This window comes from Chionomys nivalis, chromosome 12, assembly GCF_950005125.1.
Source record: "Chionomys nivalis chromosome 12, mChiNiv1.1, whole genome shotgun sequence".
Classification (NCBI taxonomy): domain Eukaryota; kingdom Metazoa; phylum Chordata; class Mammalia; order Rodentia; family Cricetidae; genus Chionomys; species Chionomys nivalis.
The window spans coordinates 18,333,334-18,358,215 of record NC_080097.1 but is presented as its reverse complement, the minus strand read 5'-3'; the positions used below and the strand labels follow the sequence as shown (position 1 = coordinate 18,358,215).

At 41.2% G+C, this 24,882-nt stretch overlaps 1 protein-coding gene across 5 annotated transcripts in view; it reads right to left on the bottom strand.

The window, feature by feature from the left end:
• The window catches only part of Tbc1d4 (TBC1 domain family member 4), a 157,287-nt gene that overhangs the window by 16,862 nt on the left and 115,543 nt on the right, over positions 1-24,882 (bottom strand). For 2 of the 5 annotated variants that reach the window (XM_057786156.1, XM_057786158.1), the window contains exons 9-13: positions 17,373-17,447; positions 15,450-15,676; positions 10,088-10,111; positions 3,288-3,448; positions 1,188-1,397 (exon numbers count right to left, since the gene is read on the bottom strand). In XM_057786156.1, the coding sequence (XP_057642139.1) occupies positions 1,188-1,397; positions 3,288-3,448; positions 10,088-10,111; positions 15,450-15,676; positions 17,373-17,447 (697 nt within the window). Of the gene's footprint in view, positions 1-1,187; positions 1,398-3,287; positions 3,449-10,087; positions 10,112-13,560; positions 13,726-15,449; positions 15,677-17,372; positions 17,448-24,882 lie in introns of all 5 variants that reach the window. The other 3 variants (XM_057786159.1, XM_057786160.1, XM_057786155.1) reach the window with 2 other exon arrangements.

Sequence of the window (24,882 nt, the reverse complement as noted above, 5' to 3'; positions counted from 1 at the left end):
TCATTGTATTCCAGATAAAACCAATGGCTGAAAAATATGAATTCTAGTCCTTCCAAACTCTTTGGAAGTGCCAGAGGGTGGATACTGTGTGTCATACCACTGCTGAAAGCCACAGATGTAACAGCTAACGGAGTTTTTAATTTTACACAAAAGACTTATTTCTTATGGACATTTAGTAACTTATGTACTTTTCATTCTGGTAGAAAAATAATCGTAAAAGTAAACTAAGTCTACAAACTAATTAAGTGGCGTCAATTTTTTTAAAAAAAAATTAAAAACCTGAATTGCATTGAGGTACAGTAAAGAGGATCTTAAGGCAGGAAATGAACTCAGAAATGTGAACACCTACATTTTCAAAGTATCCTTTGGAAGACAAAGCAGCAGAAGCAAGTGAGAAAAAAAAGTATTTGTTCATCTGCCAGAAACCTGAGAAGTCAAAGGCCCACTTAAGCTAATCATTCATTCCACAGGTGGAAAAAAAAAAAAAAAAAAAAAAAAACACCTTTAGGTGAAGTGATTTGCCCAAAATAATGGTATTTCTGTATGTTTTGGATTTGAGTACTATCTGAGATCTCTTTGTGTGTGGAGCTATTAGAACTCAGACAAATTACATCATCTTTTCCAGAGGCTGAGAAACATAACTTAAACCATTTAGTATGTACAAACTTAGCAGTCAAGGGCCACAGCCAGTGTACCAGCTCTCACGAATACTGAATTAGAAGTTAACTGATTTGAAAGTTACTTTAAATAGAAAATTTATAAAGCCTAAACATGTTGATTTGGTTATATTTAACTGGGGAAACAACACAAACAAATTTGCTTGAAATAGGAGTATTTCTCTCAGAATGAGTGAATATACTGGGAGTTGACAAATCACATTCAAAAAGAGAAGATTTTCTTTTTTCATGTTCCAAAGGTTTTCTTAAGAAATGTATAATAATAGTAAATTTCTATTCCGGTAAATACAAGGATCCTATGTATCTATACTCTTTATTACATGAAAAAGGCTATTTTCTTTCAACTCATGAAATAAAAAGGTAAATAGGTTCAACCATTTTTTCTCAAGTCACAATGCACAGAGAGAGAGAGAGAGAGCGAGAGAGAGAGCCAGTCAACATTCAAACACAGAATGTATCCACCCAAGGAAGAGTGTGTATGGAGCCATGAGCCCGGCTTGAATGGCTAACCTTCCAGTTTCTGGTTTTCTTTCTCCATCCGAAGCAACAGGATTTGCTGGTGTATAGCTTTTTTCCACAGACTCTTCAGTTCCTTTGATTTCTTTTTTTCTTCAGCTTTTTCTGTGTCCTCATCACCAGACAAGAATATGACGAGGGGCTCTTCCTCCATGGTGGGAGTGAGAGGGGATAACGGGAGCAGCTCGGCCCTGTCCAGTCCATCTGCAGAGAAGAAGACAGTGAGAGGCATCCCTCCGCCGTCCCCACACTGGGCGGCTTCCCGGCAGAAGGCACGCTGCTCAGTTCCAGCTTCCACACCGAAAGGTGCTCACACACCGCATTCCCAGTAGCTCTGGATTGCGTGGAACTAGTGACTTAAATAATGTCAGCCTGAATTCCCCTCCAGGTTTCCCTCTCGCAGTGAAACAAGAACACGCGTCAGGCCACCACTTCTTCTTTCTGCCCAGAAAGATACACGAGCCAGTGGCTGCAAATCAAACTGGCCTTTCCCCGGGGGCTGACACTTCTGCAATTCATCGGTGTGTGTTCCCAGCCTGTACAACACAGGGCTATGTGAGTAGGTGTGGAATCCTGAAATCCCTGTCTACAATAGAGTTCCACAGGATACCGCAGCTGGGCAATGCGGGCTTTTCCAGTACCAAGGCCACTGTCTCCCAGCGGAGTCTCCTCTACTGGCTTGCCCAAGCTATTTCTCTTCCAATACTCCAGCTCTTCTCTGCATATCCCAAATATTTTTCTATTAACAGAATGATCCTATATCTTAAAACATTTCAATAATTCCTGACATCCCAAAATGATGATGATGATGATGATAATGATAATAATAATAATGATGATGATGATGATGATGATAAGCAGCTGTGGCTCTCTGGGAACAGCATGTAAAATCTGTCAGGGCCACCCCAAGTTGATTTTCCAAACTCAGGTCTCAATCTCCCATCCAGGATGCCCTTCTCACTCAGTCCCTCATAATCCTCTGGCCTGAACAATCTCTCAATATGAATCTAGAACTTTCCTGGAATATGTGTCCCCCAAAGATGAGTGTAAATACTTGATTTTTTTTTTCTGTGAAGCCCTTGTTATCTTTAGCAATGCCAGTTGATTCTACTTTTCAGTTCACTGATCTCTGCTCTTAGGCCATTGCTATACCTTTGTCTGTCTACTGGTGACTGTTTCCAGCTCCTTGACAGCTCAGGACACTTAATCTCTCATTTTTTGTATTAGATAAACATAGAGTTATCATCATCTCCCCTTTCCCTCTCTCTTTCTTTCCCACTGGGATCAGAAAATGAAGTACATATGATCACAGCTGTGTGATACTTCCCAGCGAATTTATAAACTTTGGCGAAATCCATAATTAATGTGTGTTAGTGTTTCCTATTGTGCTCAAAATGGATTCATTTTCTCTACAGTGGCAAATTATTTATCAGTGTTACAGGAAGCTTGTTTAATCGCACTATTCAACTATTACAGGCAATTCACTTTCCTACACTGAATTTTCAGAAAGGAATTTATTAAAATCTCCATTTTGCACTATTGGTTTAATTTTCTTTTCCTTAAAATTCTCTAGCATATCCTTTCCTAGCTCTCAGGTATCACAATAGAGGGGGCTCTTTTTACACTTACACCTTGTGTTTACTGTCATTTTGTTTAGGCTTTGCTCTGGTTATTAATAGGTCTAATACATCACAGAAAGCTGCCCATGCTCCCTTCTAGCTACCATGTGTCCAGTGGGATCTATCCATTTATTTATTGTTTGACTTTTTGCCACTTTGTGTGTGACTCTGGCACAAGCTTCTCTTTGCTTTCCTTCCACTTTGCGGTGGCTTTGTCATCATTGTAGCTCCCTAGTCTCATAAAGTAGCATCCAAGTCAGAAATCTTATTCCCCTGTTCATCCACTCAAGCATGTACCAGGTATGTATATAGTCCAATGTGTCATCATGATCACTTAACATAACCTGCTACAGGGCAAACAGGAAGCTATGATGCCCCATATTCTCCTAAGTTTCTTCATGTTGAGCATCCTGTCCTGTTCCCCATACTGGGACACTTAGGAGGAAGAAGAATTCGTGCCTGACTGCACACAGACCTTTCTGCTGCATTGCTGATGGGGACTTGTTCACAGGAGATGCGACCCGGAGGAAAATACGCTGCCTCCAGGAGACTCTGCGTGGAGTGACAGGCGTTCCTCCAGCATTTAGGGACTCGTTGCTGCAGGTGGATGAGGTCCTTTTTCTCCCTTCTCCATCACTGTGGAATGCCAACAGAAATGTGACTGGTAAAGAAGACACACCCTTCACAAAGAAACAGGAGCACAAGCCATTCCAAAGTTCTGCCGCAGGCAAGCACAAGGCACAGGCAACAGGAGGAGGGGCAGCCACCACATCTTGGGGAAACTGCAATCCAGGCCACATCCCAGTCACAGAAAGTCTGCTGTTTCTACTCCTTCCTTAGAAGGCAGCCAGTTCTGGTTCTAATCTGAGGAACATCAGGCCTTATGCAGGGAAGGAACCTGAATACTTGATATAACACTTAAGTAATGAACCTGTGCACTGTCTGGGAAACAAAACTGATTTGATATAAGCAGTCTGTACAATGCCAGAAAGACCTTAGCTTACAGCTCATTCTAGGTTTATACAAGATCATAAATCTTAACGTGACTGTTAAAAATGATAGTTACCAAATATGCAGATCATGACAGAAAACAACCTGAACATAGACAGAAGGGTCAACCTGAGGGTTATTGTTAAGTTATATATATATTTTTAAACAGTTAAGCAGCCAGGTGTGGTGGTACCTGCACTAGGTGATACTAGCACTAGGGAGGCAGATGCAGGGGGATCTCTGTGAGTTCCAAGCCAGCTACACAGTGAGACTTTATCTCAAAGAAATAAAAAGTTAACTAGATTTGTGTGCAAAGTGACTTAAAGATGATTTAATATGCTGGTGTGCACTGAGATTCCCTGTCAGGGAAATAGTGGACAGATATTATCAACTTAGTTAAGCTAACTGACCTAAGATCCCTAACCTTTGGGTGGGAGGAAGGTCCTACCACTGCACCTCGTTGCTCTATATCACATTTAGAAATCCGGTTCTGTTAGAAGAACTTTGTTTGTAAAGAAAAGGCCACTTCTGCATTCGCTAGGCTGTATGCAGATGAAGGTCAACGTGACTTAGTGCTCCTTTTGAGAAAACTCTGTTTGACCTTAGAAGACCATGCAATGACGGCAGCTGCTGATGGTGGTAAGACTATTTCACTTTCAGTTGAAGTTTTGTAGTCTTTGATCTGTTCTAACAAAGATGGCAATATTACAGGCAGTGATGCCCTCAAAAATTAATCTTAGCTCAGAAACAATACTCAACTAGAAAAAAGCCACTGGCTCTCCGACCCTCAGAAGAACTCAATGGTGTTGAAGCATTTAATAAGAGGAGAGAACTTCAGTACTGGCCATTATATTCTCTCTCACAATTACTCTGTCTGTCTGCACTTATGGTTTTCAGGAAAGGGAGTTGCTGCTATTGCTGCTTTCTCCTCCTCTTCCTCCTCCTCCTCTTCCTCCTCCTCTTCTTCTTCCTGTTTTCCCTCACTCCGTTTTCCCCTCTTTCTCTTCATTCTTCACCTCCTAATTTTGGTTGTCTTTTTTGTTGTTTGTTTGGTAAGTTTCATTTGTTTGTTGGTTTTTGAGATTACTTCTCATGCAGCCCAGACTGGCCACAAACTCTTAATATAGCCAAGGATGACCTTGAACTTCTGATGCTCCTGCTTCTGCCTCCTGAATGTAACAAGTGTGTATCACTATGCCCAGTTCACATGGTACAGCAGATCAAACTTAATGGTTTCATGAATGCTGGGCAAGTACTCAACTAAATGAGCTATAACTTTAGCCTCAAGAACACTTAATTTCTAATCTGGACTTACCATCTCTTACAAATGGTACTTCTGGATTCACTAAATTAAGGGTTACAAATGACATAAGGATGAGCTAATTTGTATATGGCAAGTGTTAGGCGGTCTTATTTTGGGAAGTAGCTGATTCATGCATCTCGTCTACTCACATCTCCTCTAACATGAATCCTGAATAAGGCCATAACCTCACTGTGGACCAATGTTCAAAACTCCCTGCAACACTGGGATGCTTCACCTTAATGTCCGCTTGGGGATGCCATAGTTCAAGCATTTCCCCTGAAGCGTTTTATAGGTGAATATTCTCATATTCCCGATGAATGCTCATGCACTCTTTCTATAATGCCACCTTACTGAAGTTACTTGTTCACCACTCAGTTTGTAGGCCCATTACTAACTTCTGGCAGTAAACAGTCAGGGGTAAGAACCCTACTACTAGTCATTGAATATATGGGTTTTATATAAAACTATGTGAATTTATGTAGAAGGTTAAGTAAAATGAACACGGAGAATACTGATGATCTAACATGTCCGGATGAACAGAAGATCTAGATCCTTCAAACCCTATGTTGCTAATCTATCTAATGTCTTTCCGGCACAAAGTTCTGGAAGCTATTCCCAGAAAGAAAAACAAAACATTTTTCTCTTTCCTATTAGGCGTCATCCCTCATCAAATTTGTAATCTATGTTTTGAACACTGTGAAATACTGAGTACGGACAGACGCCTAAGGCAATGTCTTGCAGGCAAATGTTCAACAAACACTATTTAACTTTTTGATTTTTTTAAAAGTAGTTCTACCAACAAGACTAAAACAACCCAAAGGATTCTGAAATATTTCTATTTTGAGGAAGAAATTAAAATACATTTTAATAAAAATCACCCTGAAACGTTTGCCTAGAGATGTATTGAGTGTTTAGAAAATAATGAAAACAAAGATGAATGAGCCAGGTGTCTACTGCCTTGTTGTGTGTCATATGAGGCCCTTACAGTGTCTATGTTATAAAAAGCAGCCTGGAATTAGCCCACCAGTGTGCATTCAATAACTTGCCAGCATCTTGTTTCAAGCATTGTGGTGTAAATAAAGTAAATAAACTGTCAGATGACACATTTCCCATATCTGAAATTCAATTGCCAAAATTCAGTCGTTAAAATGTGTACTGATAATATGGGAAGGAAATGCGTACATGGTAGAATACGGACCCTTGACTCATAGGCAAAGCCTCACTTTATGAAAGCAGTTTGTTACAGAGATGAACTGAAAGCTGCCCTGCTTTCCTTAGTAAGAGAAGAAGTGCATGCCATTGTACATGCAACTGGAAGGCAGCTTCTACGGAAAAGCTTAACCAGACAGTGTGCATGTCTCCCTGCCTGGCCAGCGTGTGGTCAGAAGTTTGCATGGTAAAAGTGGTCACTTCAGGAACTGAAACTGAGTGAAACATTATACACTGTTATGCCTGTATCCTGACTTGGGATGCAGGATAAATTGTAGGATGGAGATGAAGGATAACTTCTTTTTTAAAAAATTTCTCTTGTTTGTCTTTTTGCTTTAACTACATTGGTTTTTCACTTTAACATCCTTAAATTTAAGAGTTAGAACAAGGATAGCATCAAAACTAAATGGCTTGTGATGTCTACTACAGCAGTGATGACACTGAGGAAGACAGAGGACACACACCACACACTATGCACTGATCTGAACAGTTCCAGGCTTGCTTAGTTTCGTCCTTACAGTAACTGCACAGGGTGGGTGTTATGATTTCCATCGCTAACTAGAAAATGGCTAAATAGCCTGCCTACTTCTGTGACAATGAGGGATGGAGTCAGAACTTGGAGTCAGAACTCAGAGCCATGTGTCCACAGTTCAGACCCTCAAGACACTATGGTTGACTGTGAAAATGTTGATGACCTTCGTATCAGTTCTTACAAAGCTCTAGAGTCTTCAAACACAGAGCTGTCAGAGATCCAATGATCCTTTGCTCTTTTAGCAGAGGAAGAAAAAACAGTCTTCAGTTATCATGAAATCTTTCAATAGCTCCTTTCCAATATTTATTTTGAGAAATTTATTCCAACAGAGAAATAACTTCAAGTACCATAACTGACATATTTATGTAAATGTCTCACTACTTTGCTTTGCAATAAATGTAATTTAAAATGCATATGCTTATTTAAATAGAAGGAGGAAGCAAAAATACCTTAACATGGTAGAACATACATGTATATATTCAGGTTTTTGGAAAATAATCAGAGACTGTATATCCACATTCCCCTTATATTCCATATAGCTCCAGGCCACCTCCTTTCATGACTGATAATGTAAACATGACTGGTGTAAAGCACTTCATAGGACATGGTCAGGAAAAGCATTCCGTGCCAGGGCTTCCTCTATCAGGAATTTGTGAAATTAAAAACGAATAACTAGGAAGGAAGCACAGCTTGGAGGGCATGGAACCATTGGGAGGTTGGTGCATTCTTTACATACTTCTACTGCTAGGAACCAATTCATCAAGAACCACAGTTAGTGAGCATTGTAAGAAATTTAGGTGGGGGGCAGATCTTCTGTGTGGATCACCCCCGGGAGGAGAAGCTAGCTCCAGGCACTCTGCACCCAGCACTCATTAACCTATGGTTATAATGTGATAGCTAATGCTTAAAGTTGTTTTGCTATACCCTCGAGCAAACAGGTACAGTCCTGAATATCAGCTACTGTTAACGTTGGGCTTCTGTGAACATAGGAATTTTACTACACACTTGCTTACTTTGTGTGGGACAATTCTGTATTCTGTCAATTATGTTTTAAATAAATGCTGATTGGCTAGTAGCCAGGCAGGAAGTATAAGCGGGACAACCAGACAGGAAGTAGAGGCAGGGCAATGAGAACAGGAGAATTCTGGGAAGAGGAAAGCCCATTCCTCTGCAGTCCTGTCCAGACACCGGAAAAAGCAAGATGTGAGACTACCTCAATGAAGAAGGTAGCGAGCCATGTGGCTAACACAGATAAGAATAATGGGCTAATATAAGTTGTAAGAGTTAATAAGAAGCCGGAGCTAATGGACCAATCAGTTTATCATTAATATAGACCTCTGTGTGATTTCTTTGGGGCTAAACAGCTGTGGGACCTGGTGGGAGGACAGAAACCAGGCGGGACAGAAAACCTCAGACAACACTTACTTTACTAAGTCTCAGTCCACTGGGTACTACACGGAATGAAGGTGTGCTGATGACAATTTCCCTACTTAGGCAAGAGAGCTCCACTTCTATCTAAGGTAAATTCTCTTCCACTGAGCAGCAAACTGTCCCCTGTCCCTCCTCCACCTCCTAGCACCCAACAGAAACCACAATCCTAAAGTTTAAATCTGTGACTGCCTGCTGGCGAAATCTTTATCTAAAGGATAGATAGCCCATTATAAGTTGAGCGAAATAACGCAACTCCACTCATCCAAAAGCAGCTACTCAACAAAAATGGAAAAGCTTCCCCTCCACGAGTGTCTTGAGAAGCCTGCACAGGACAGCAAACTGGTGAAACTAGTTCTCTCCTACACAACCCACAGTCCTTGCTAATTTAGAATCACCTCAGCAGCACTCCCAGGGTGTGAAAGTTCTGGCTTTCAGCTGGGCAAACATTGTGTCATCCTATGGAAAAATCTTTACCTACTAAACAGAACTAAGATTCCACCTCTCTAGCGGAAATCACTACGGTATCTGAGTGTGAACCAAACATGTGAGATTAGTCAGTGGAACAACACACAGGAAGAAAGAACACAACAAATGAGGAGTTCTGTGCCCTGAACTCTACACACTGGACGCAGATAGTGGGAAAATGTTTTGCACATTGTAGCTCTGGATAGGTTATCTGTTTATTCATACCCCCAGAAATATAAGATAAATAAAACCATACCTAATAAAATATACAACCTCTCCCAGAATCAGTCTAATACGATGTTAAAGAAAAACTGTAGGCTAGACAATGTTCAAAGGACACAAGTCAAAACATATTAGACTTACAACATTCTTTCCTTTTTTCTTTTCTCCGATACTAGATCTTAAACTCAGAGCCTTGCACATGCTACGCTACTGCTCTGCCACTGAACTATGCTCTTGTTTCTCTGTTGACTTCCGAAATGGGAAATCAGACTTTAAATGATCACACACACAGCTACCAAAAAAAGTGCCATCAGTGGCAACTCTCAGAAGAGTCTCTTTAACTTAGCATTGTGGCCAAATGATTCTCTGAAGACGCGTCTGTTTCTCTCCCTGAATAGCTCATCATAGTGCAGTCTTTCGTACTTTCATTGCAACCACAAAAAAAAACCAAAGTGTTAGATTTTGGCCAGGAGATGGGCATGTAATATCATGAGACTGGTGTGAACAAAGTGTAGAATGTTGGAGAGGCAGACAGCAGCTGCTCACAGCGACACTGGGCTGCACTGTTCTGGATGTTTTCCAGAGAAAGTGAGTGATCCTCCACGAATAGGTAAATAGGAACTTGGTGTTTTCCTGACTGTGGCCAATGGGACATCTGCAAGGCATTAGCAATGTCTTACAGAAGACAATATGGTAGCAGTTATTGTGTCTGTCCCCAGATCCCACTGCATTGGGTGGCTTCCTGAAGGATGCTCATCTCTCTATCTTCCTAGGATCAGAAAAAAAAAAAAACCCTGCTCATCTGCACATTATATCTCCCATCTATCTAATATACTGTTGAAACTTTAAATTCCAATTAGCGTTTTCTTGGAGACTTCGGTATTAAAGGAATTTCAGTACAGAATAGAGTAGAAACAGGACTTGAACTTGCAATAACATTTTACATGGCTCTCTGTGATCTCTGATTACACCACGGGGCACAGTTTCATTTACACAGCCCTCAGAGAATGCAGAAGGACAGCATGCATTCAGAAGACAACCAAAACTGTATCTTTAACCGAAGCGCCTATCCACTGGGAAAATCTGAAAATTTATTAAATGAAATGTTCAGAGTGTTAATCACCTTGATTCTGAAGCAGTGTCCTGTCTAGTAACAGGAAAACAAGAATGTCATTAGCACAGAGAGATAATTGCCCCATATCAGGAGTTAAAATAAAATGCATTTCCATAAGTCATTAAAATGTCACAGGCAAATTAACTCAATAGTGAACCATGGTAAATAATTCTATTTAAAGTGAATACAAGTGAAATATAAAATCAAAACGATATCACAAATGCTTTATCATAAAATCTTATTAAAATTTTTATTAGGATAGAAATAATGAGTATCCCTTTTTAAAATAATCATTTACTTTGAGCAACAAACATCAATATAAATAATTCTTAAACATAAGCTTAACACTTAAGAAACAACTCCTCACCAACAAAGAAGCCTGTGGCTGGAAAGGAAGTATCATATTTGAGGAATATACATTATAAAAACATGAATCATCAGGCACAATTATGACATAACTACAAAAAAAATATTGTTTTCAAAAACTAATTTGATTTAAGATATTAATAATAAAAATACACTTATTCCTTTTCCTTTGTAATTTCAACTCTGTGCAAATAAATCTATCAGCCAACAAACTATTTTCTTAGTATCCTAACATGATTTTTATAATTCAGAACAACAGACTTGTTTTAAAAAGTAACATGGTTGTTAGGTTATTACCTGCTATGTTCTATGAATACTTAGAGATGAATTTGTGCAATTAGAAAAATATTAGGTTCCCAAATGATGGGAAAATTATAACTGGTACTATTATATTCTTCTTTCCTTCATCATCATGAATAGTTGAAGATATCACAGTAATTGCATGTACATGATGTTCTCTCTATAAAAAGTGATAACGAGAGATGTAGAATTCAGATGCCACTGAATTAAAACCATGCCCTTGAATGCCATCATTCCTGGGACAGACACCTTGATGTACTAAGAGCAAAGGATGTAATAGAGGCAATCTACTCACACACACCCTGAAGAATATACGTATGCATTTGTGCATAGAGAGAGCTTTGTAAATGGATATGTACACAGCAAATGCAACAAGTGTTTAAAGTTGATTAATTGAGATAAATGATTAAAGGGAATCCTCTAATAGTTTTTAATTTTTTTATAAATTTGATAGTTTCATAGTAGAAAAATATATACTCTCTTAAAATTGTCGGTAGCATATTTGTGTCTAAGTGACTAGTTAGCTGAATAAACAAACATAATGATATACATTCTGTCCAATACCTTCACTGCGCAGATATCCATTAATGATGCATATGTATGCACAATGATAATGTGTACAATAATGGTCACAGCAGCACTGTAAGAAATTAAAATCCTATAATCACCTGTCCATTCATAAGAGCATAGATGGACTGGGATATTTTATGTAAAATACTACATAGCAATAAAGCTAAATATACTGAAGCATGCCTAAAACCAGGAATGAATCTGTATTAAAATAAGGCAGATACAGAAACAAAGGATGTTCTATCATCCCATTTATAGAGCATCCAAAAACAGCAAAACTCAGCTCTGCTCTGTGAGGTCAGAAGGTAGCAATGACCCAGGGAATGAGGGTTGTCAGCAGACTTCTGGTACCCTTCAACCTGGGGTTGAAGGAACGGTGACATAATGGTGGTGTCTCCTTGGTGTTCCACTGTGCTGTGTGTTTAAGGTTAGAGTGTTCTTCAATTAAAACGGTTTGGGATTTTGTTTTACCCAAACTAGAATTCAGACATGCTCAAGAACAAGACTGCAAATAACAAGGCTACTAAATAGTGACATTTTTCAACCCCAAACTCATGGTAACTTCTGTGTCTTTCCAATAGCATGAGGTATGGAGAGCTGTGGGAAGCGACCACCAAAAATAAAACACACAAATAAGCATGAATTCCTGAAGACAAATGAACAAACATTAAACAATGGCAGCAACCTCTACATATTCATGGTAAGCTCTAAGAAGGTCTATGGTCCACATCCAGTCACTACTAACCGTTACTTCAACTTTTTAATGACTATCTCTAACTGTCATTTGGGGGGATGCCTGCTTCCTACTTAGGGAGGAAGCTCACAACTTCCCTGTATGTTTATTTCAACTAATGCAGCAGTTAAAGCCTGTGATGCACTTGCTGAGTGGCACATTTCTGTGAAAGCATAGTGTCAGAGATACTGCGATGGTGAAGACACTTGGTTCTCTAAATTCACTGCGCAGTTCATCTACATTCACTATTTTGTGAGAAGCATCCTTAGACACTCTCCCCACAATGTTCCCTAAAACCTCTATTTCATTGGCCTTATGTCACCAGCAATGAAATTCTGTTTGAGCACATTGCACTAATTCAAAAGAAAATCTCACAATCCTAATCCAGTGTGAAGAGTGGGCACATATGGACACAAGATGCTCAGAAATAACTCTAGGTTGCGTCTAATTTATCTAGCTAATGAGGTCTATCTACTTGAATGCTAACTTTTAGATGACCTTACACCTAAAGGAAAATAAATCAAAAGAGTGTTTGAGAAGGTCTCAGTGTCATACATGCAGGCTCACAGCATGGATTCCTCTACTTGGCCACAAGGATTGCCAATCACCAAGCAGTTTAGAAACGGTCATCATGGTCCATCAACAGGGAAGGAGGTAAACTATGCTATCTTAAGCAGAATACTAGACAATGGTAATAATGAATGAGTCAAGATAGAAACAAAAGCAGGAAGGAAATTCACACTGTTGAGTCCAAAGCAAGCCCTTTAGAAGAGTCACACCTTGCCCCAGAGACTGACAACACCTGACAACACTCCAATAATATTTTCATAGCCAATATGACCTCAACTTACAGACAGTTCTCCAATGCTAACTGAATCAAATTCTGTGAAAAGGGGGTGCCATGAGAGTTATGTAAATTTCCTATACCAAGGACAAAAACTGAAAGAAAAGCTACAAGGCTCAGATTTTTCTCATGTTCTGAGAGTACCTCATACAGTAAGACTCAAAAGTGTAAACCTGCCATTGCAAAAAAATCAAACAAATGCCTTGGAGATACTCAATTACTTACAGATGCTGCACCTATCCTGTTAGCAAGCTGCACTAGTCAGTGGCTTTGGGGTGCCAAGAAACATACCCAGAGACTAAAAAAATAGAAGCAAGACTAAGAAAGGTCTTACTACATAATGATACCAGATCCTGTTCCCAACAACACAAAGCTTAGATTCTGGGATGGCAGCAAATAAAGGCATTTATTAGATTAAAAACTCAATTCAAAAGGATACAATCACATTATCTAAAAGCTTTATAGCTATGAATTCTAATTATTTTTTATTAATAAAATTAATTTGAATCAAAGTCAACACATAAGACGCAGATTAGAGCAAGCACTCAGATGCTAGAGCAAGCACTTCAGATGCACACGTCACTCAAACATTCCCCGGGCACGTTTTAGTAACATTATCAATGTATCACTGGAGAAAATGGCGCTTGGCAAAGAGCACACCCATCTCACCTGATTTCATTTTCATACTGTGGGGACAGTCTACCTGAATTCTGGTAAAAGCTTTTCAGGAAAGAGGGGGCAGTGAAGGAAGGGGCAGAGAAGGAAGTGTGAAGGCTTGGAAGGCTGGAGGAAGAATTACTCTCCTTGTACATGCGTCGGGCTGACGGGAGAATGCTGAGTACAGAAAATACAGCAAATTTGTCTTAAAATGAATATGTTAGCAAAGTCTTCATTTACTAAGAAAAAGCACAGAAATAGATTCTTGCTATTAAGTCACTCTTCGTGTGAATGCTGCGAGCTGGAGCTTCCACAGACTCTCGGGACGGGAGCATGCAGTCCTATACTTAGGGCTACTCTGATACTTCTTCCTCTCACAAGATGTACGTCTTCACACTTTGGAAACAAAATGCATGTTTACATGCAAAAGAGACTTCCAGTCAGGGTAAGAAAACACAACAGTTACAGGAAAACAAGTTCTAGAGGGTAAACTGGTCACGAAGAGTACAAAGATGACTCTACTAAAGGTACAAATCCCTTCTAAAAGTCTATGAATAAACTGTTTGCTTGATGTCGATCATCAACATAATGTCTCCAGCTTAGCAAACATTAGATTCGTGTTATTTCCTGTGTGGGCCTGCAGCACTGTTCATCCAAAGCCCTGAATCTGTCAAATACCTTTTTCTTTTTTCATAAATGGAGATTTTAGTGGAGAATGCTTTTACAGAATATAAAAGACATCCTTTTATGCTGATGACAGTAAAAATTATCAAAATGTATACCATACAACATATGAGAACCTCAGGGAAGAGCTGAGAGAGACGTCATCTACAGTTTAAAATGACTGGCACCTCTCACTCCTGACCATACTTCCCTCTTCAGGGGGAGGGGATTTATTGTCTTGAGTAAAAATAAGTGAAGTAATTATTCATAAAATCTTTGTTTTCTTGTGAACACTCAATCTTCGCACACACAAGATCTCAAGATAACTAATTGCTTTAATTTTCGTTACTTTTGTAACCTGTGTGCTTTATAATCTACTGGGTTTTTACACTTCAAATCAATCAGAAAATGGCAATGAAAACTATGTGGCAAGAGTAAAACAAGATAAAAACGTGAAAGTCAATCTGGCGACGCTTCATATTAAGGCTGGCCTTTTTTACAGCATGGTCTACTTTCAGTCGGCTTTATTTATGTCTCTGACAAACACCGATAGGCCACCCTACATGAAACACGCAGGGAGGAAAGAGAAACAAAATTAGCTGCCAGACATAAATCGGAGCCAAATGGTAAGAAGCTTTACATTTTACCTTTACTCCTTCCTACTAATCTTCTTACATAATTTTTTAACAGTACTTAAGGACATTCTAATCCTGCAACTATATAGCCTCTACCATAGATACAGTTTTTGACAAAATATGCGGTAGTTGTCATGCTTAGCTTTAATTTGCTATGTAGTAAAATACGGCCAAATGTTGTCTCCTGCATGAAGGGAGCTTAGCTGACTCCTCAACCTGGTATATTATTGCAGACTGATGAGAGGCTCTGGGCCTGACCATTTATGCTGACAACTTCCTCGGAGCCAGCATTTAAAACACAGTACATAATGTGTTTTAATGTGTGCCAGTACATTTTCAGGCAAAATGATTGTATGCCATGTTTTCTCTATTTTTTTTCTGGAACAAAAAAATTAAAAACTTCCATTTAAAATGTCTTAGAACTTTATCAAGGTGTATCTTAACCTCACCCATCTTCCCTTAACTCACTGAGAAAAGAAAAATGCATCTCTTACTTTTCTGTTCCTCTGAGCCCTAAACATAACCCATATTGACTCCAAAGTGACCCAAACAGAATGGCATTAGACTATGCTGTCCCGTGGTGGGGGACAGGCCAGGACCTACCTGCATTGCTCACTGGAACTCTGCCTCAGCAGAGGGGACCTTAGGCCATGAGCCCTCCCATCTTGCAAGTTCAGCTTCCTCCTTGAACTTGAAGGTGGGTGGCTGAACGTGTGAGCCCGTCTTCGAAATTGTGGAGAGTCCGAATCCTCCTCAGGGAAGGTGTGCCAGGCAGAGGACAGCGGGGAGGCCGGTGGTGTCCCGGGAGGCGAGTCCCCTGGTGAGAAGTCCTACAACACAAATCGGGGAGGTGTCTGCCCCTACCAGGCTCAGGACAGGCACACAGCTACCCAGGGCTGAGCAGTAACAAAGGAGTCCTCTTCCTGACTCATGACAAAACTGTTTTGTTTTTCTTTTTACTCAACCCTGGTGCAGACTAATCAGCTTCACCACAACCCACTACTGCTGATAAGCAGGTGTCTGTCACAGAGCATCCGAAAAGGGCAGGAAAGTGAGAGTCTGATAAAAGGTACTCTTCCCCTGAGGGCTGAGGTAAAACGCTAGGGCTATTGTACTCTTCCCATTGTTGCCAGAGAGATGAAAAGAGGCCGTGACCACAACCAAAAAAAGGGCAGAGCCTCTGCTCAGAGAGCCCCTAACCTCTGTGACCTGCGGTTCTGCATGTTTCCAGTAATGTCAAAACAATATCACAATGCCTTCGTCCCTGGGGCTTGGAGCAAAGCTTTTGGAAAAGTAAATTAAAGCCTGTGAATTATCTTCCTCCCCTCTGGATGTTTCTCCCCAGTGGCATGATCCCTGCTGTAAGTTTCTTTTAAAAGACATGAAAAACAGGAAATGAACAAAGGGAGCCCTCTGGAATGCCTCTCCCACCCAGTGAAGATACAGCATAAATCTTTCAACACAGTCAGGTATGCTACTTAAATGAGCGTCATGGTAACTAAGCCATCCGGCTTGCTGAGCCAGGCTACGGATAAGACACATAGCTGGACTAGGACTCTGGGGGCAACAAAAGTTTAATAAAAAATATTTTAAGGTTTTCCTACTAGGACAACAAAGGTTGATCGTGCCCCAAGTTGCATATTGCAGAAAACAGGAAACAGGAAACCCTCACTAGGGCTGTCTGTGTGAGAGAGAGGATGGTGTTACAGCTGAAATGAAGAAAATCAGAAAAAGAGGAAAAGAAGTGACATGGAGAAAAAAAAACAAGTTGTGTGTGGAGGGAGTAATGTCCCTGCCTGTGTGTATGTGAGGTCTGTGTGTGTTGGGTATGTGGGGGGGAAGGATAATGTCCCTGCTTGTATGTGTGTGTGTGTGTGTGTGTGTGTGTGTGTGTGTGTGTGTGTGTATGTGTGTTGGGTGTGGGTGGGATAATGTCCCCACTTGTTGTGTGTGTGTGTGTGTATATGTTGGTTATGGGGGGGTTACATCCCTGCTTCTTCTATGTGTGTGTGTGTGTGTGTGTGTTGGGTATGAGGGGGTTACATCCCCGCTTCTTCTATGTGTGTGTGTGTTCTGTGTGTGTTGGGTGTGTGTGGGGTAATAACATTCTTTTGTGTGTGTGTATGTGTGTGTGTGTAGTCTGTGCATGTTGAGTGTGGGGAAGTAACATCCCTGATTGAGTGTGTGCGTGTATATGTGTGTGTGTGTTGGTGTAGGGGGCTAATTGGATGATTCAGTTTGTTTAGCTTTAGATTTACAGTTGCTCCAATAGTATATACTCAGGGCAAAGCATCAGAGCAGAGTTGGCCAATGAAAGATGCAACCTGTCCCCCACAGAAAGGAACTTTGCAGGGTGAAAAAGAAATTGGTAACACCCAGAATCATATTTAAAACAACAGAACATCAAGTATTTATTTCTTAAAGGCCATAAAAACATCTCACCACAACACAATCAGGCATGCATGTTTTCACGTGGCTTTGGCTAAGCAGCCGTGATTGGTGAACTGGGGAGTTATGACTAGGTACCTTCTCTGAAGCCAGACTGCTGGACCGTTCGAAGCCGTCCACGCTGCCAAGCCGGCCTCTCATTCTGTTAGCTCCCTGTGTGCAGAGGTCAGATAGAATCATTACGACTACAGCTTGAGTTGTACGGGAGAAATGCAGACGGTATTTGAAGTTTTCACTCCGCCTAAGCATTAACTTAATGCCCTTGGTTCACACAAACTTGCCAGCTGTATTAATGGCTGCGAGAACATGGTGTGCACAAGTCCTTCAGACCCCCAGTGTCGCTAACTCAGCTGCTAGGTGACCACATGGCACACTGAGGTTTCTGAAGTCTTAAAGGTTACTCATCTACAAGATCAGTGAGAGTGCCAGGAACTCCGACTTCACACAGTCAAATTCAAAGGTGGACAGACACCAAGCAAGTTATATATATATACCTTCCATACAATAAATCATAGACATCACAATTCATATAATGGAACGTAACAAATATGTTAAAACAGAATAATGTATTCCCAAGACTTGGGGGCTGAGGCAGGAGGATGAAAGTTCCAGGTTTGAGACCAGCATGAGTTTCATAGTGAGTTCAAGACCAAGCTGGGAAAGCCTTGTGTCCAAGACAGAAATGAGTACCACCTGAGACTGCGCAGAAACCAGAGTTCCCCCTTCACAGTGAAACAAAACAGCATGGGGAAAAGGCCTCCTGAAATTTATTAATTTTGCTTTATCCATTAATCTATAATGCTTGCCAATGCCAACAAGTCACTGCACTTTATAAGATTAGGTGTCAATCAGTGTCACTGTTGATAACTGGTTCTTGGTAGACATCTCAACACAATGTAAAAGGACATAGTGGATGGCTACCTATCCTCTCACAATGCAGATGAAGAAACTAATCCAAGCGAAGGAAAGAAAACACAAGAGTTGTGAGTGGGAAGCGCATCACATCCCATAAAGCAAGTCTTGTAAGGATTTATACTGATGCTTCCTGCAGCGCACTACGCCCATCTGCACTCCATGCGCCACCAAACAGTCCGTAAGCCAGGCAAGGGATTGGAGATTGAAACACACAGAGACAGAGACACAGGTCATCCTTGATGCAAGAATGCCCCAAGAATGCCCCCTTTATTGTGTCCAGGAGCAGTTTATATAGGGATCCTTAACTGATAGCCACAGCCCAGCCAAACCCACCAGAAACCACTCTCCTGCCATCGGGAACTCATGAAGGTCTCGTGCCCAGAGCAGCTGTAGGCTGTCTCAGATCAGGGGAAAACAAGTTGTTTACAAGAAATTCAGGATCTGGGGATTCACAGCTCCTAACAGCTCCCAATATTCCACTCATAGTATTATTCCTTAGTCTTTCTGATCATGTCTAATTCAGACATGATCTGGAAGAAGAAACAAGTACTCTTACTTTACCATACACACACACACACACACACACACACACACACACACACACACTTATCCCAGTTAAATCGATGTTCTCTGCTTTGATTATCCATCCTGCCTTTGTTAGTGCTATCTGCAGCTAAGCTACATAGTTTCTATGGTTACGTCTGATTATATTTTGTGTCTTGTCTTTTTTCTTTTTCAAAGGGTCAATGACCTTTTGCTCAGTAATCACAAAATTTTCCAACAGATCATGGTATGGTCAAAGATCACATGATCCACCAATTACAATCTTCATCCTTGAACTCAGTATCAAGATGCTTGTCTTCCTGCCCTGATCTGGACTCCATCTATAGGTCTTCCTGGCCCCCGCTTTACCAGCAATCTAAAATTTTCCTTTGTCCACCCCCTGGCATTAGAATCACATCTTCCTCTTTTTCGGTTCACTTCCTCATTTTGGTGGCACACATTCATCAGGTACTTTCTGAGAAAGTGGAGATTGGAATGTAATTCACTTTAATTTACATTTCCGCAAATGTCCCTATTCCATGCTTATGTTTCATTGGTAGTTTAGTTGGATGTCTTGAAACTTTCCTTCATCTTTCTGCAGCCTCGCTCGCTGTCCTTTGTCCAACAGTCTAAAGGCTTTCAGACTCTAAGGCATCTGCATACATGGTGCTGCTTCCTTTTCAAACAGTGTTCAGAAACGTCTTACAATGCCTTGGCATGAAGCTTACTCGGTTGCTCGAACATGTCTTTTCTAAGCCCAATAGACCTAGAACGCCATACTTGATAGCTCTAACATATTTTATTTACTTATTTCTTTGAAAACCTATGTTTTCCTAGTGGCAGCTCTGTCACTTGGCATTTGGATTTCCAAAGTAATCTTTCAGCTTTTACACTGTTCAGTTTTTCCGTTGAGCCGCCTTTTTGTTCAGCTTTCCAGATGTTTTTCTAGCCTTCCATTGAAGTTTTGTTATTGTCTATTACTGAAAGTTTTAAGACCTCTTTCTTACTCTTGGTTGATTGTTTTAGACTTGTGGTAGCCTGTCTTGTTTTACAATGTAAACCATTCTCTCTCTCTCTCTCTCTCTCTCTCTCTCTCTCTCTCTCTCTCTCTCTCTCTCTCGGAAAAAAGATAAACCTTTAATATGCTTTTGAGAAAGGCTGTACCTCAGAGTAACCAGAAACAAAGCTCCCAGTTGAGGAGACTTGTCCCAGTCAGCAACATCTTTTTTTTCTTGTGTGTGTGTGTCTGTCTCAGAGAGATTTTATTTATTTACTTCTTTTTCTTTATTCTTCCTGAATACCATACATCGCCATACATCCTCATTCCAGTTTTCTCCCACTACCCTCCTCCCAACCCCCAACCTTTCCTCTCCCCAGATCCACTGTTCCTTAAGAAAAGAGCGACCACCCTGAACACACGCAGTCTCATCTGTAAGTTATTCATATCCATGTTCTGTGTATTGATTATAGTTTTAGATCCCCATAATCCCCTTATAGACTAACAACTACACCAATAATAAAAGTCACGTCCACAGACTATGAGTCAGATGGCAGTAAGCATTACACACAGCTTAGTAATTCCGTGAGATAGTGTTGGTCACTGAGTTCACGTACAGAGACTATAATGCTGATAGATTATTGTGGCCAAGTTAACTTCACAGCTCTAAAGCACAGGCAGTGATGTGAACTTGGGAGAACAATTAAAAATGACAGAGAGAGAGAAAGAGAGAGAGAGAGAGAGAGAGAGAGAGAGAGAGAGAGAGAGAGAGAGAGAGGGAAGAGTAGGAAAGGACTCTGTCATCTGTTTTGGTTTGGGATGAATGAAGAGATGTTATCTTGATGGGTCTCCGGCCAAAAAGAAAGGTCAGCTGGTTGCTTCTAGGCCCCTCTGAGCTAACAGGTCACCCCCCCCCCAAAAAAAGTGAGTCCTCTTGTATTTTTGGTTGTGAGCCTAGTCTTTAATGACTGAGCCATTTTGCTGGTCCCTCCCCTTGTTGAGGCAGTACTAGAGAGTTGACCCTGACTGCACGGCATGAGGAGAGCAGGTCCTACCCTTTGCCAGCTACCACAATCAGGAGAGCTAGGCCCACCCCGCACCTGGGCAGAGTGGGAGAGCTGGCCCTGGTGGCACATGAGCTGACCAACTCAGCTACCCCCCAGTCCCAGATCCAGAGCTTTGAGTTAGCTCACTCTAGCATGTACCCTATCGATGAGCTGCTGAGGCATGAAAGAACCAGTACTGCAGACCCAAAGTTGCAGGATCTCTGTGACACAGGGCACAACAGGATATCTGAGAGACGTCCCAGTGAGGATCCAGTACTGTTACTGTAGCAGAAGCCGGGAGCCTCAAAACTCATTGACTCATTGAAATGAACATTCACAAGTAAAGCTGTTTGGGAAAAGCAGTAGACTGTGTGACCCACCAAGACATACTACGGCTTCCACAGTGAGATTTTTTTTTTCTTTTGGAAGATTGGTTGCAAGGGCAAAGAGCAGATATAGAGATATGGGTCGATGAGTAGGATTGGGGGGAATGATATGAAATTCACAAATAACCAGTCTTATTAAAAATAATAAAAATAATGGTATTATTACAAGGAAAAAAGTGAGTCCCCAAGTCCCTTCTCAGTGCTGCCCTCCTGTGGTCGGGCTTTACAGAAGAAAGGTGGAATTACAACTAAAACACATTTTCCAAAATACCTAGCACCTCACTGGGGTTCCTTAAGGCCTTCAGTTCTGCATTACAGCAAGCAAACATCTAGTAATAAAACATATTTACAACTAATAAGTTGTGTCAGTGTGCAGCTGAGAGACAATCAGAAAAGCTGACTGACACCTGCTACTTTTAACTGCAGCTTCTATGCCAACCTGCCCAGTGTCTCAACAGTTGACAGTCACACTAGAGAAAGCAGTCACACAGCACTAAAACATTTTCAGGAGCAAAACAATTTAAGTCATGTATTGTATTTTGCTCGTTGTGGTGTTCTATCCATGACTGTGTGCTTGTTTTCATGTAAAATAAAAACAAGCTTACTTTAGAACTAAACTCTACCACAAGCGTTAATTCTCCCACTTCCTCAGGGGCACAATGGACATTTCTCTAAAGAGAGGAAGAGGGGGACTGTATTCAGAATAAACCACCCTCTACACTAGTGAGGATACTGGAAACTCAGGAAGCAGCAATAAACGAGACACAAGGTTTTGTCTTTAATTCTTAACACAGAGCTTTCTAGGTTTTACTGAATGACGTCTGATAACTCATATATGAGTCATTTTCCTTAGGCCTACTTTTTACTGTCAATGAGCTGAGTTTCTAAGTAATTTCAACATGGATCCCATCTCATAAACAATTACATCTCACTCCGGAAAGCAATTATTCCCTAAACGCAGGCTGGATAGAACTTCCTACTGGACACAACCCAAAGGAGGAAAACAGTGTGGTGGAACACAAACTCCTCTAGATCCGTCTCACTTGCACCAGACAGATGGGGCGCCAGCCTTCTGTCACAGTCGAAGCACCCAAGACCTAGTTAGGCCACAACATTTATAGCATTTGGCATCTCTCCAGGACACAAAAGCTACCGTATTCCCTGAGACCCAAAATAGATGGGCTGTGTCCTTGCTTAGAGCCATCCCAACAATTCAAGACATACAAAAGAGACACTGCCAAGTCAGCCTGCCAGGGACTGTGCAGAGCACCAAGGTCTAAATGGAGAGTAAAGCCAGCCCTTTAGCTTTTGTTGTAAGCAACAGGTTCCAGTTTGCACTGAATACCCACCTCAGATCTACAGTGTGGCACTTTCACAACGCTAACTTACAATGTAATTCAGTACTGCAACGCACATTTGGTAAGTGGAGAAACTACACTTTGTTGAATTGGAAATAAAGCTGCCCACGTTCATAGCTGCCTGGCTATAGAATTAGCCAGGGCCAGGTCTTCCTTTCAGGTCCTTTGACAGCCTGTTTGTCCATGCTAATGAAATTGTTGCTAAATATACCATTCTGTTGCTTGGCAGCTGACATCGGCAGAGACCAGTCCCCTACCGACCTGGCATGTTAGAGTTTCAAGCATCGTGCTTGTCTGGAACAGTAGCTCTTAAACTTGAGGTTGTGTCGGTTTGACTTGGGGGCGGAGGGCTCTTAAAGTCCACACTAGTAACCCGACTCCAGAACTTCTGATGAAGCAATTCTGAGATCAAACCAGGCTTCCGCATGACTGACAATGTCTTGGATCAGTGGTTCATGGTTCTCAAGCTGTAGGTGGCAACCCCCCTTGGAGTCGTATATCAGATATTTACGTTATAATTCATGACAGTAACAATATTACTGTTATAAAGTAACAACAAAATAATGTAATGGTTGGGGGTCATAAACATGAGGAACTGTATTAATGGGTCACAGCATTAGGAAGTTGAGTACCACTGGCCTAGATGATAGTAAAGATGCTCACGTGTCCACACTTTAAGCATCAATGGCCATCCCAGAGCATGAAAGATTGCAATGGTGAGTTAAGTAGCAAAATTCATACTGTACATCAGAATAACCTGTGGAGCCTCTTTACCAGAGAGGCCTCGGCTCACTACCAATATATTGTGATATGATGAGCTCAGGATACTGCTTCTGAAAAATTGCTAGCTTACAATCATGACCGAGGAGACTGGCAGAGAGGTTCAGCCCACTTCGCTACTTATTCTGGAGGTCCTTAGTTAAAGTAAAGGATTGCTCATATTCCAGCAGGTGGGATACAAATATATATCCACAGTAATAGAAAAAGAGATCATTGATAAGCAAATCAACAGTGAGTTTATAGTGAGCCATTTTGGTTCTGCTCAGCTATCAGGCATGTTCACTCTGGAGAACTCTGCTCAGTGTCTTTCTACCATGCACTCCATTACAGGGCAAGAGCACCAAGGTTTATGCTGTTTAAGTCATGCTTCCACAGTGGTACATGACCTCATTAAGATTCCCCTCCTATTCTCTCCTAAGAGAGGTTACATTCCACTGTGAGTTTTGGGTACGAAAAACCATAGCCCCCTCATGGTAACAGGCAATCTAGGTTCTGATCAGTGTGAGCGAAGTAATAGGCTGGAGTCTTTGTCATGTTCCGTGATGAACATAGCACCACTTCTGGGATGCAACAGCCACAGAGGCCATGCCTGAGTCCAATGAGGGAATGTGTCAGCAAACACAAGCTGAGGGAAAGCATGCAAAAGAGCAAGCCATCTAAATTCAGGAGTGTCAAGATCCAGAAAATGAGGGAAGTCTGATGTGGGATTCCCCTCTGTATGTTGAAATTACCATTGATTAATAAAGAAACTTATTTGGGCCTTTAGCCAGGCAGAACAGAGACAGGTAAGGAAAACTAAACTGAATGCTGGGAGAAAAAAGGTGGAGTTAGGAAATGCCATGTAACCGCCAGAGGAAAAAGACACGAGCTGCCAACTGAAACCTTGCCAGCAGGCCATGAGCCTAGTGGTAAAATATAAAATAATGGAAATGGGTTAATACTAAATGTAAGAGCTAGCTAACAATACAAGCCAAGCAGTTATTTAAATAACGTAGTTTCTGAGTGACTATTCAGGGTCTGGCCAGCTGGGAAATGAACAAGCGGCCTCCCACAACAGAAGTCTGAGGAGCTTCTTGAATAGCAGTTATGTCCAATCTGTAGGTTATAGACAACATGAAACCCATGATAGCCATGTATGTGGCCCAACACTATTTGCCATGTATAAACCCAACTCCAGAAATTAAATGTCACTCTCACAGGCTTGTTGTCAAGTGTGGGCCCCCGGTTCTATTGTTGAACAAAGCCAGGGGCTATATATAACATGTATATTCATGTGTACATGTGCACACACACAGAGACATAATTTCATGCTGATAAGTCTAAGTTAAATCCAACAAAATATAGTCCTTTCTGAATTCCTCCATTTTCCTCTTTGCAATTCCCTTCTTTCCTGGATGTCACGAACATTAGTATATTTATATATCTGATCATCCCCTGACTGGGTCCATTCCCCTGTATGTGGTCTAACACACTCTTTACCCCACTGAGGCTATTACAGTCCCACTGGAATCAGTACCCTACTCAGACTCTATCTCCCACGTAAGGCACCTCTCTCTGTGAATG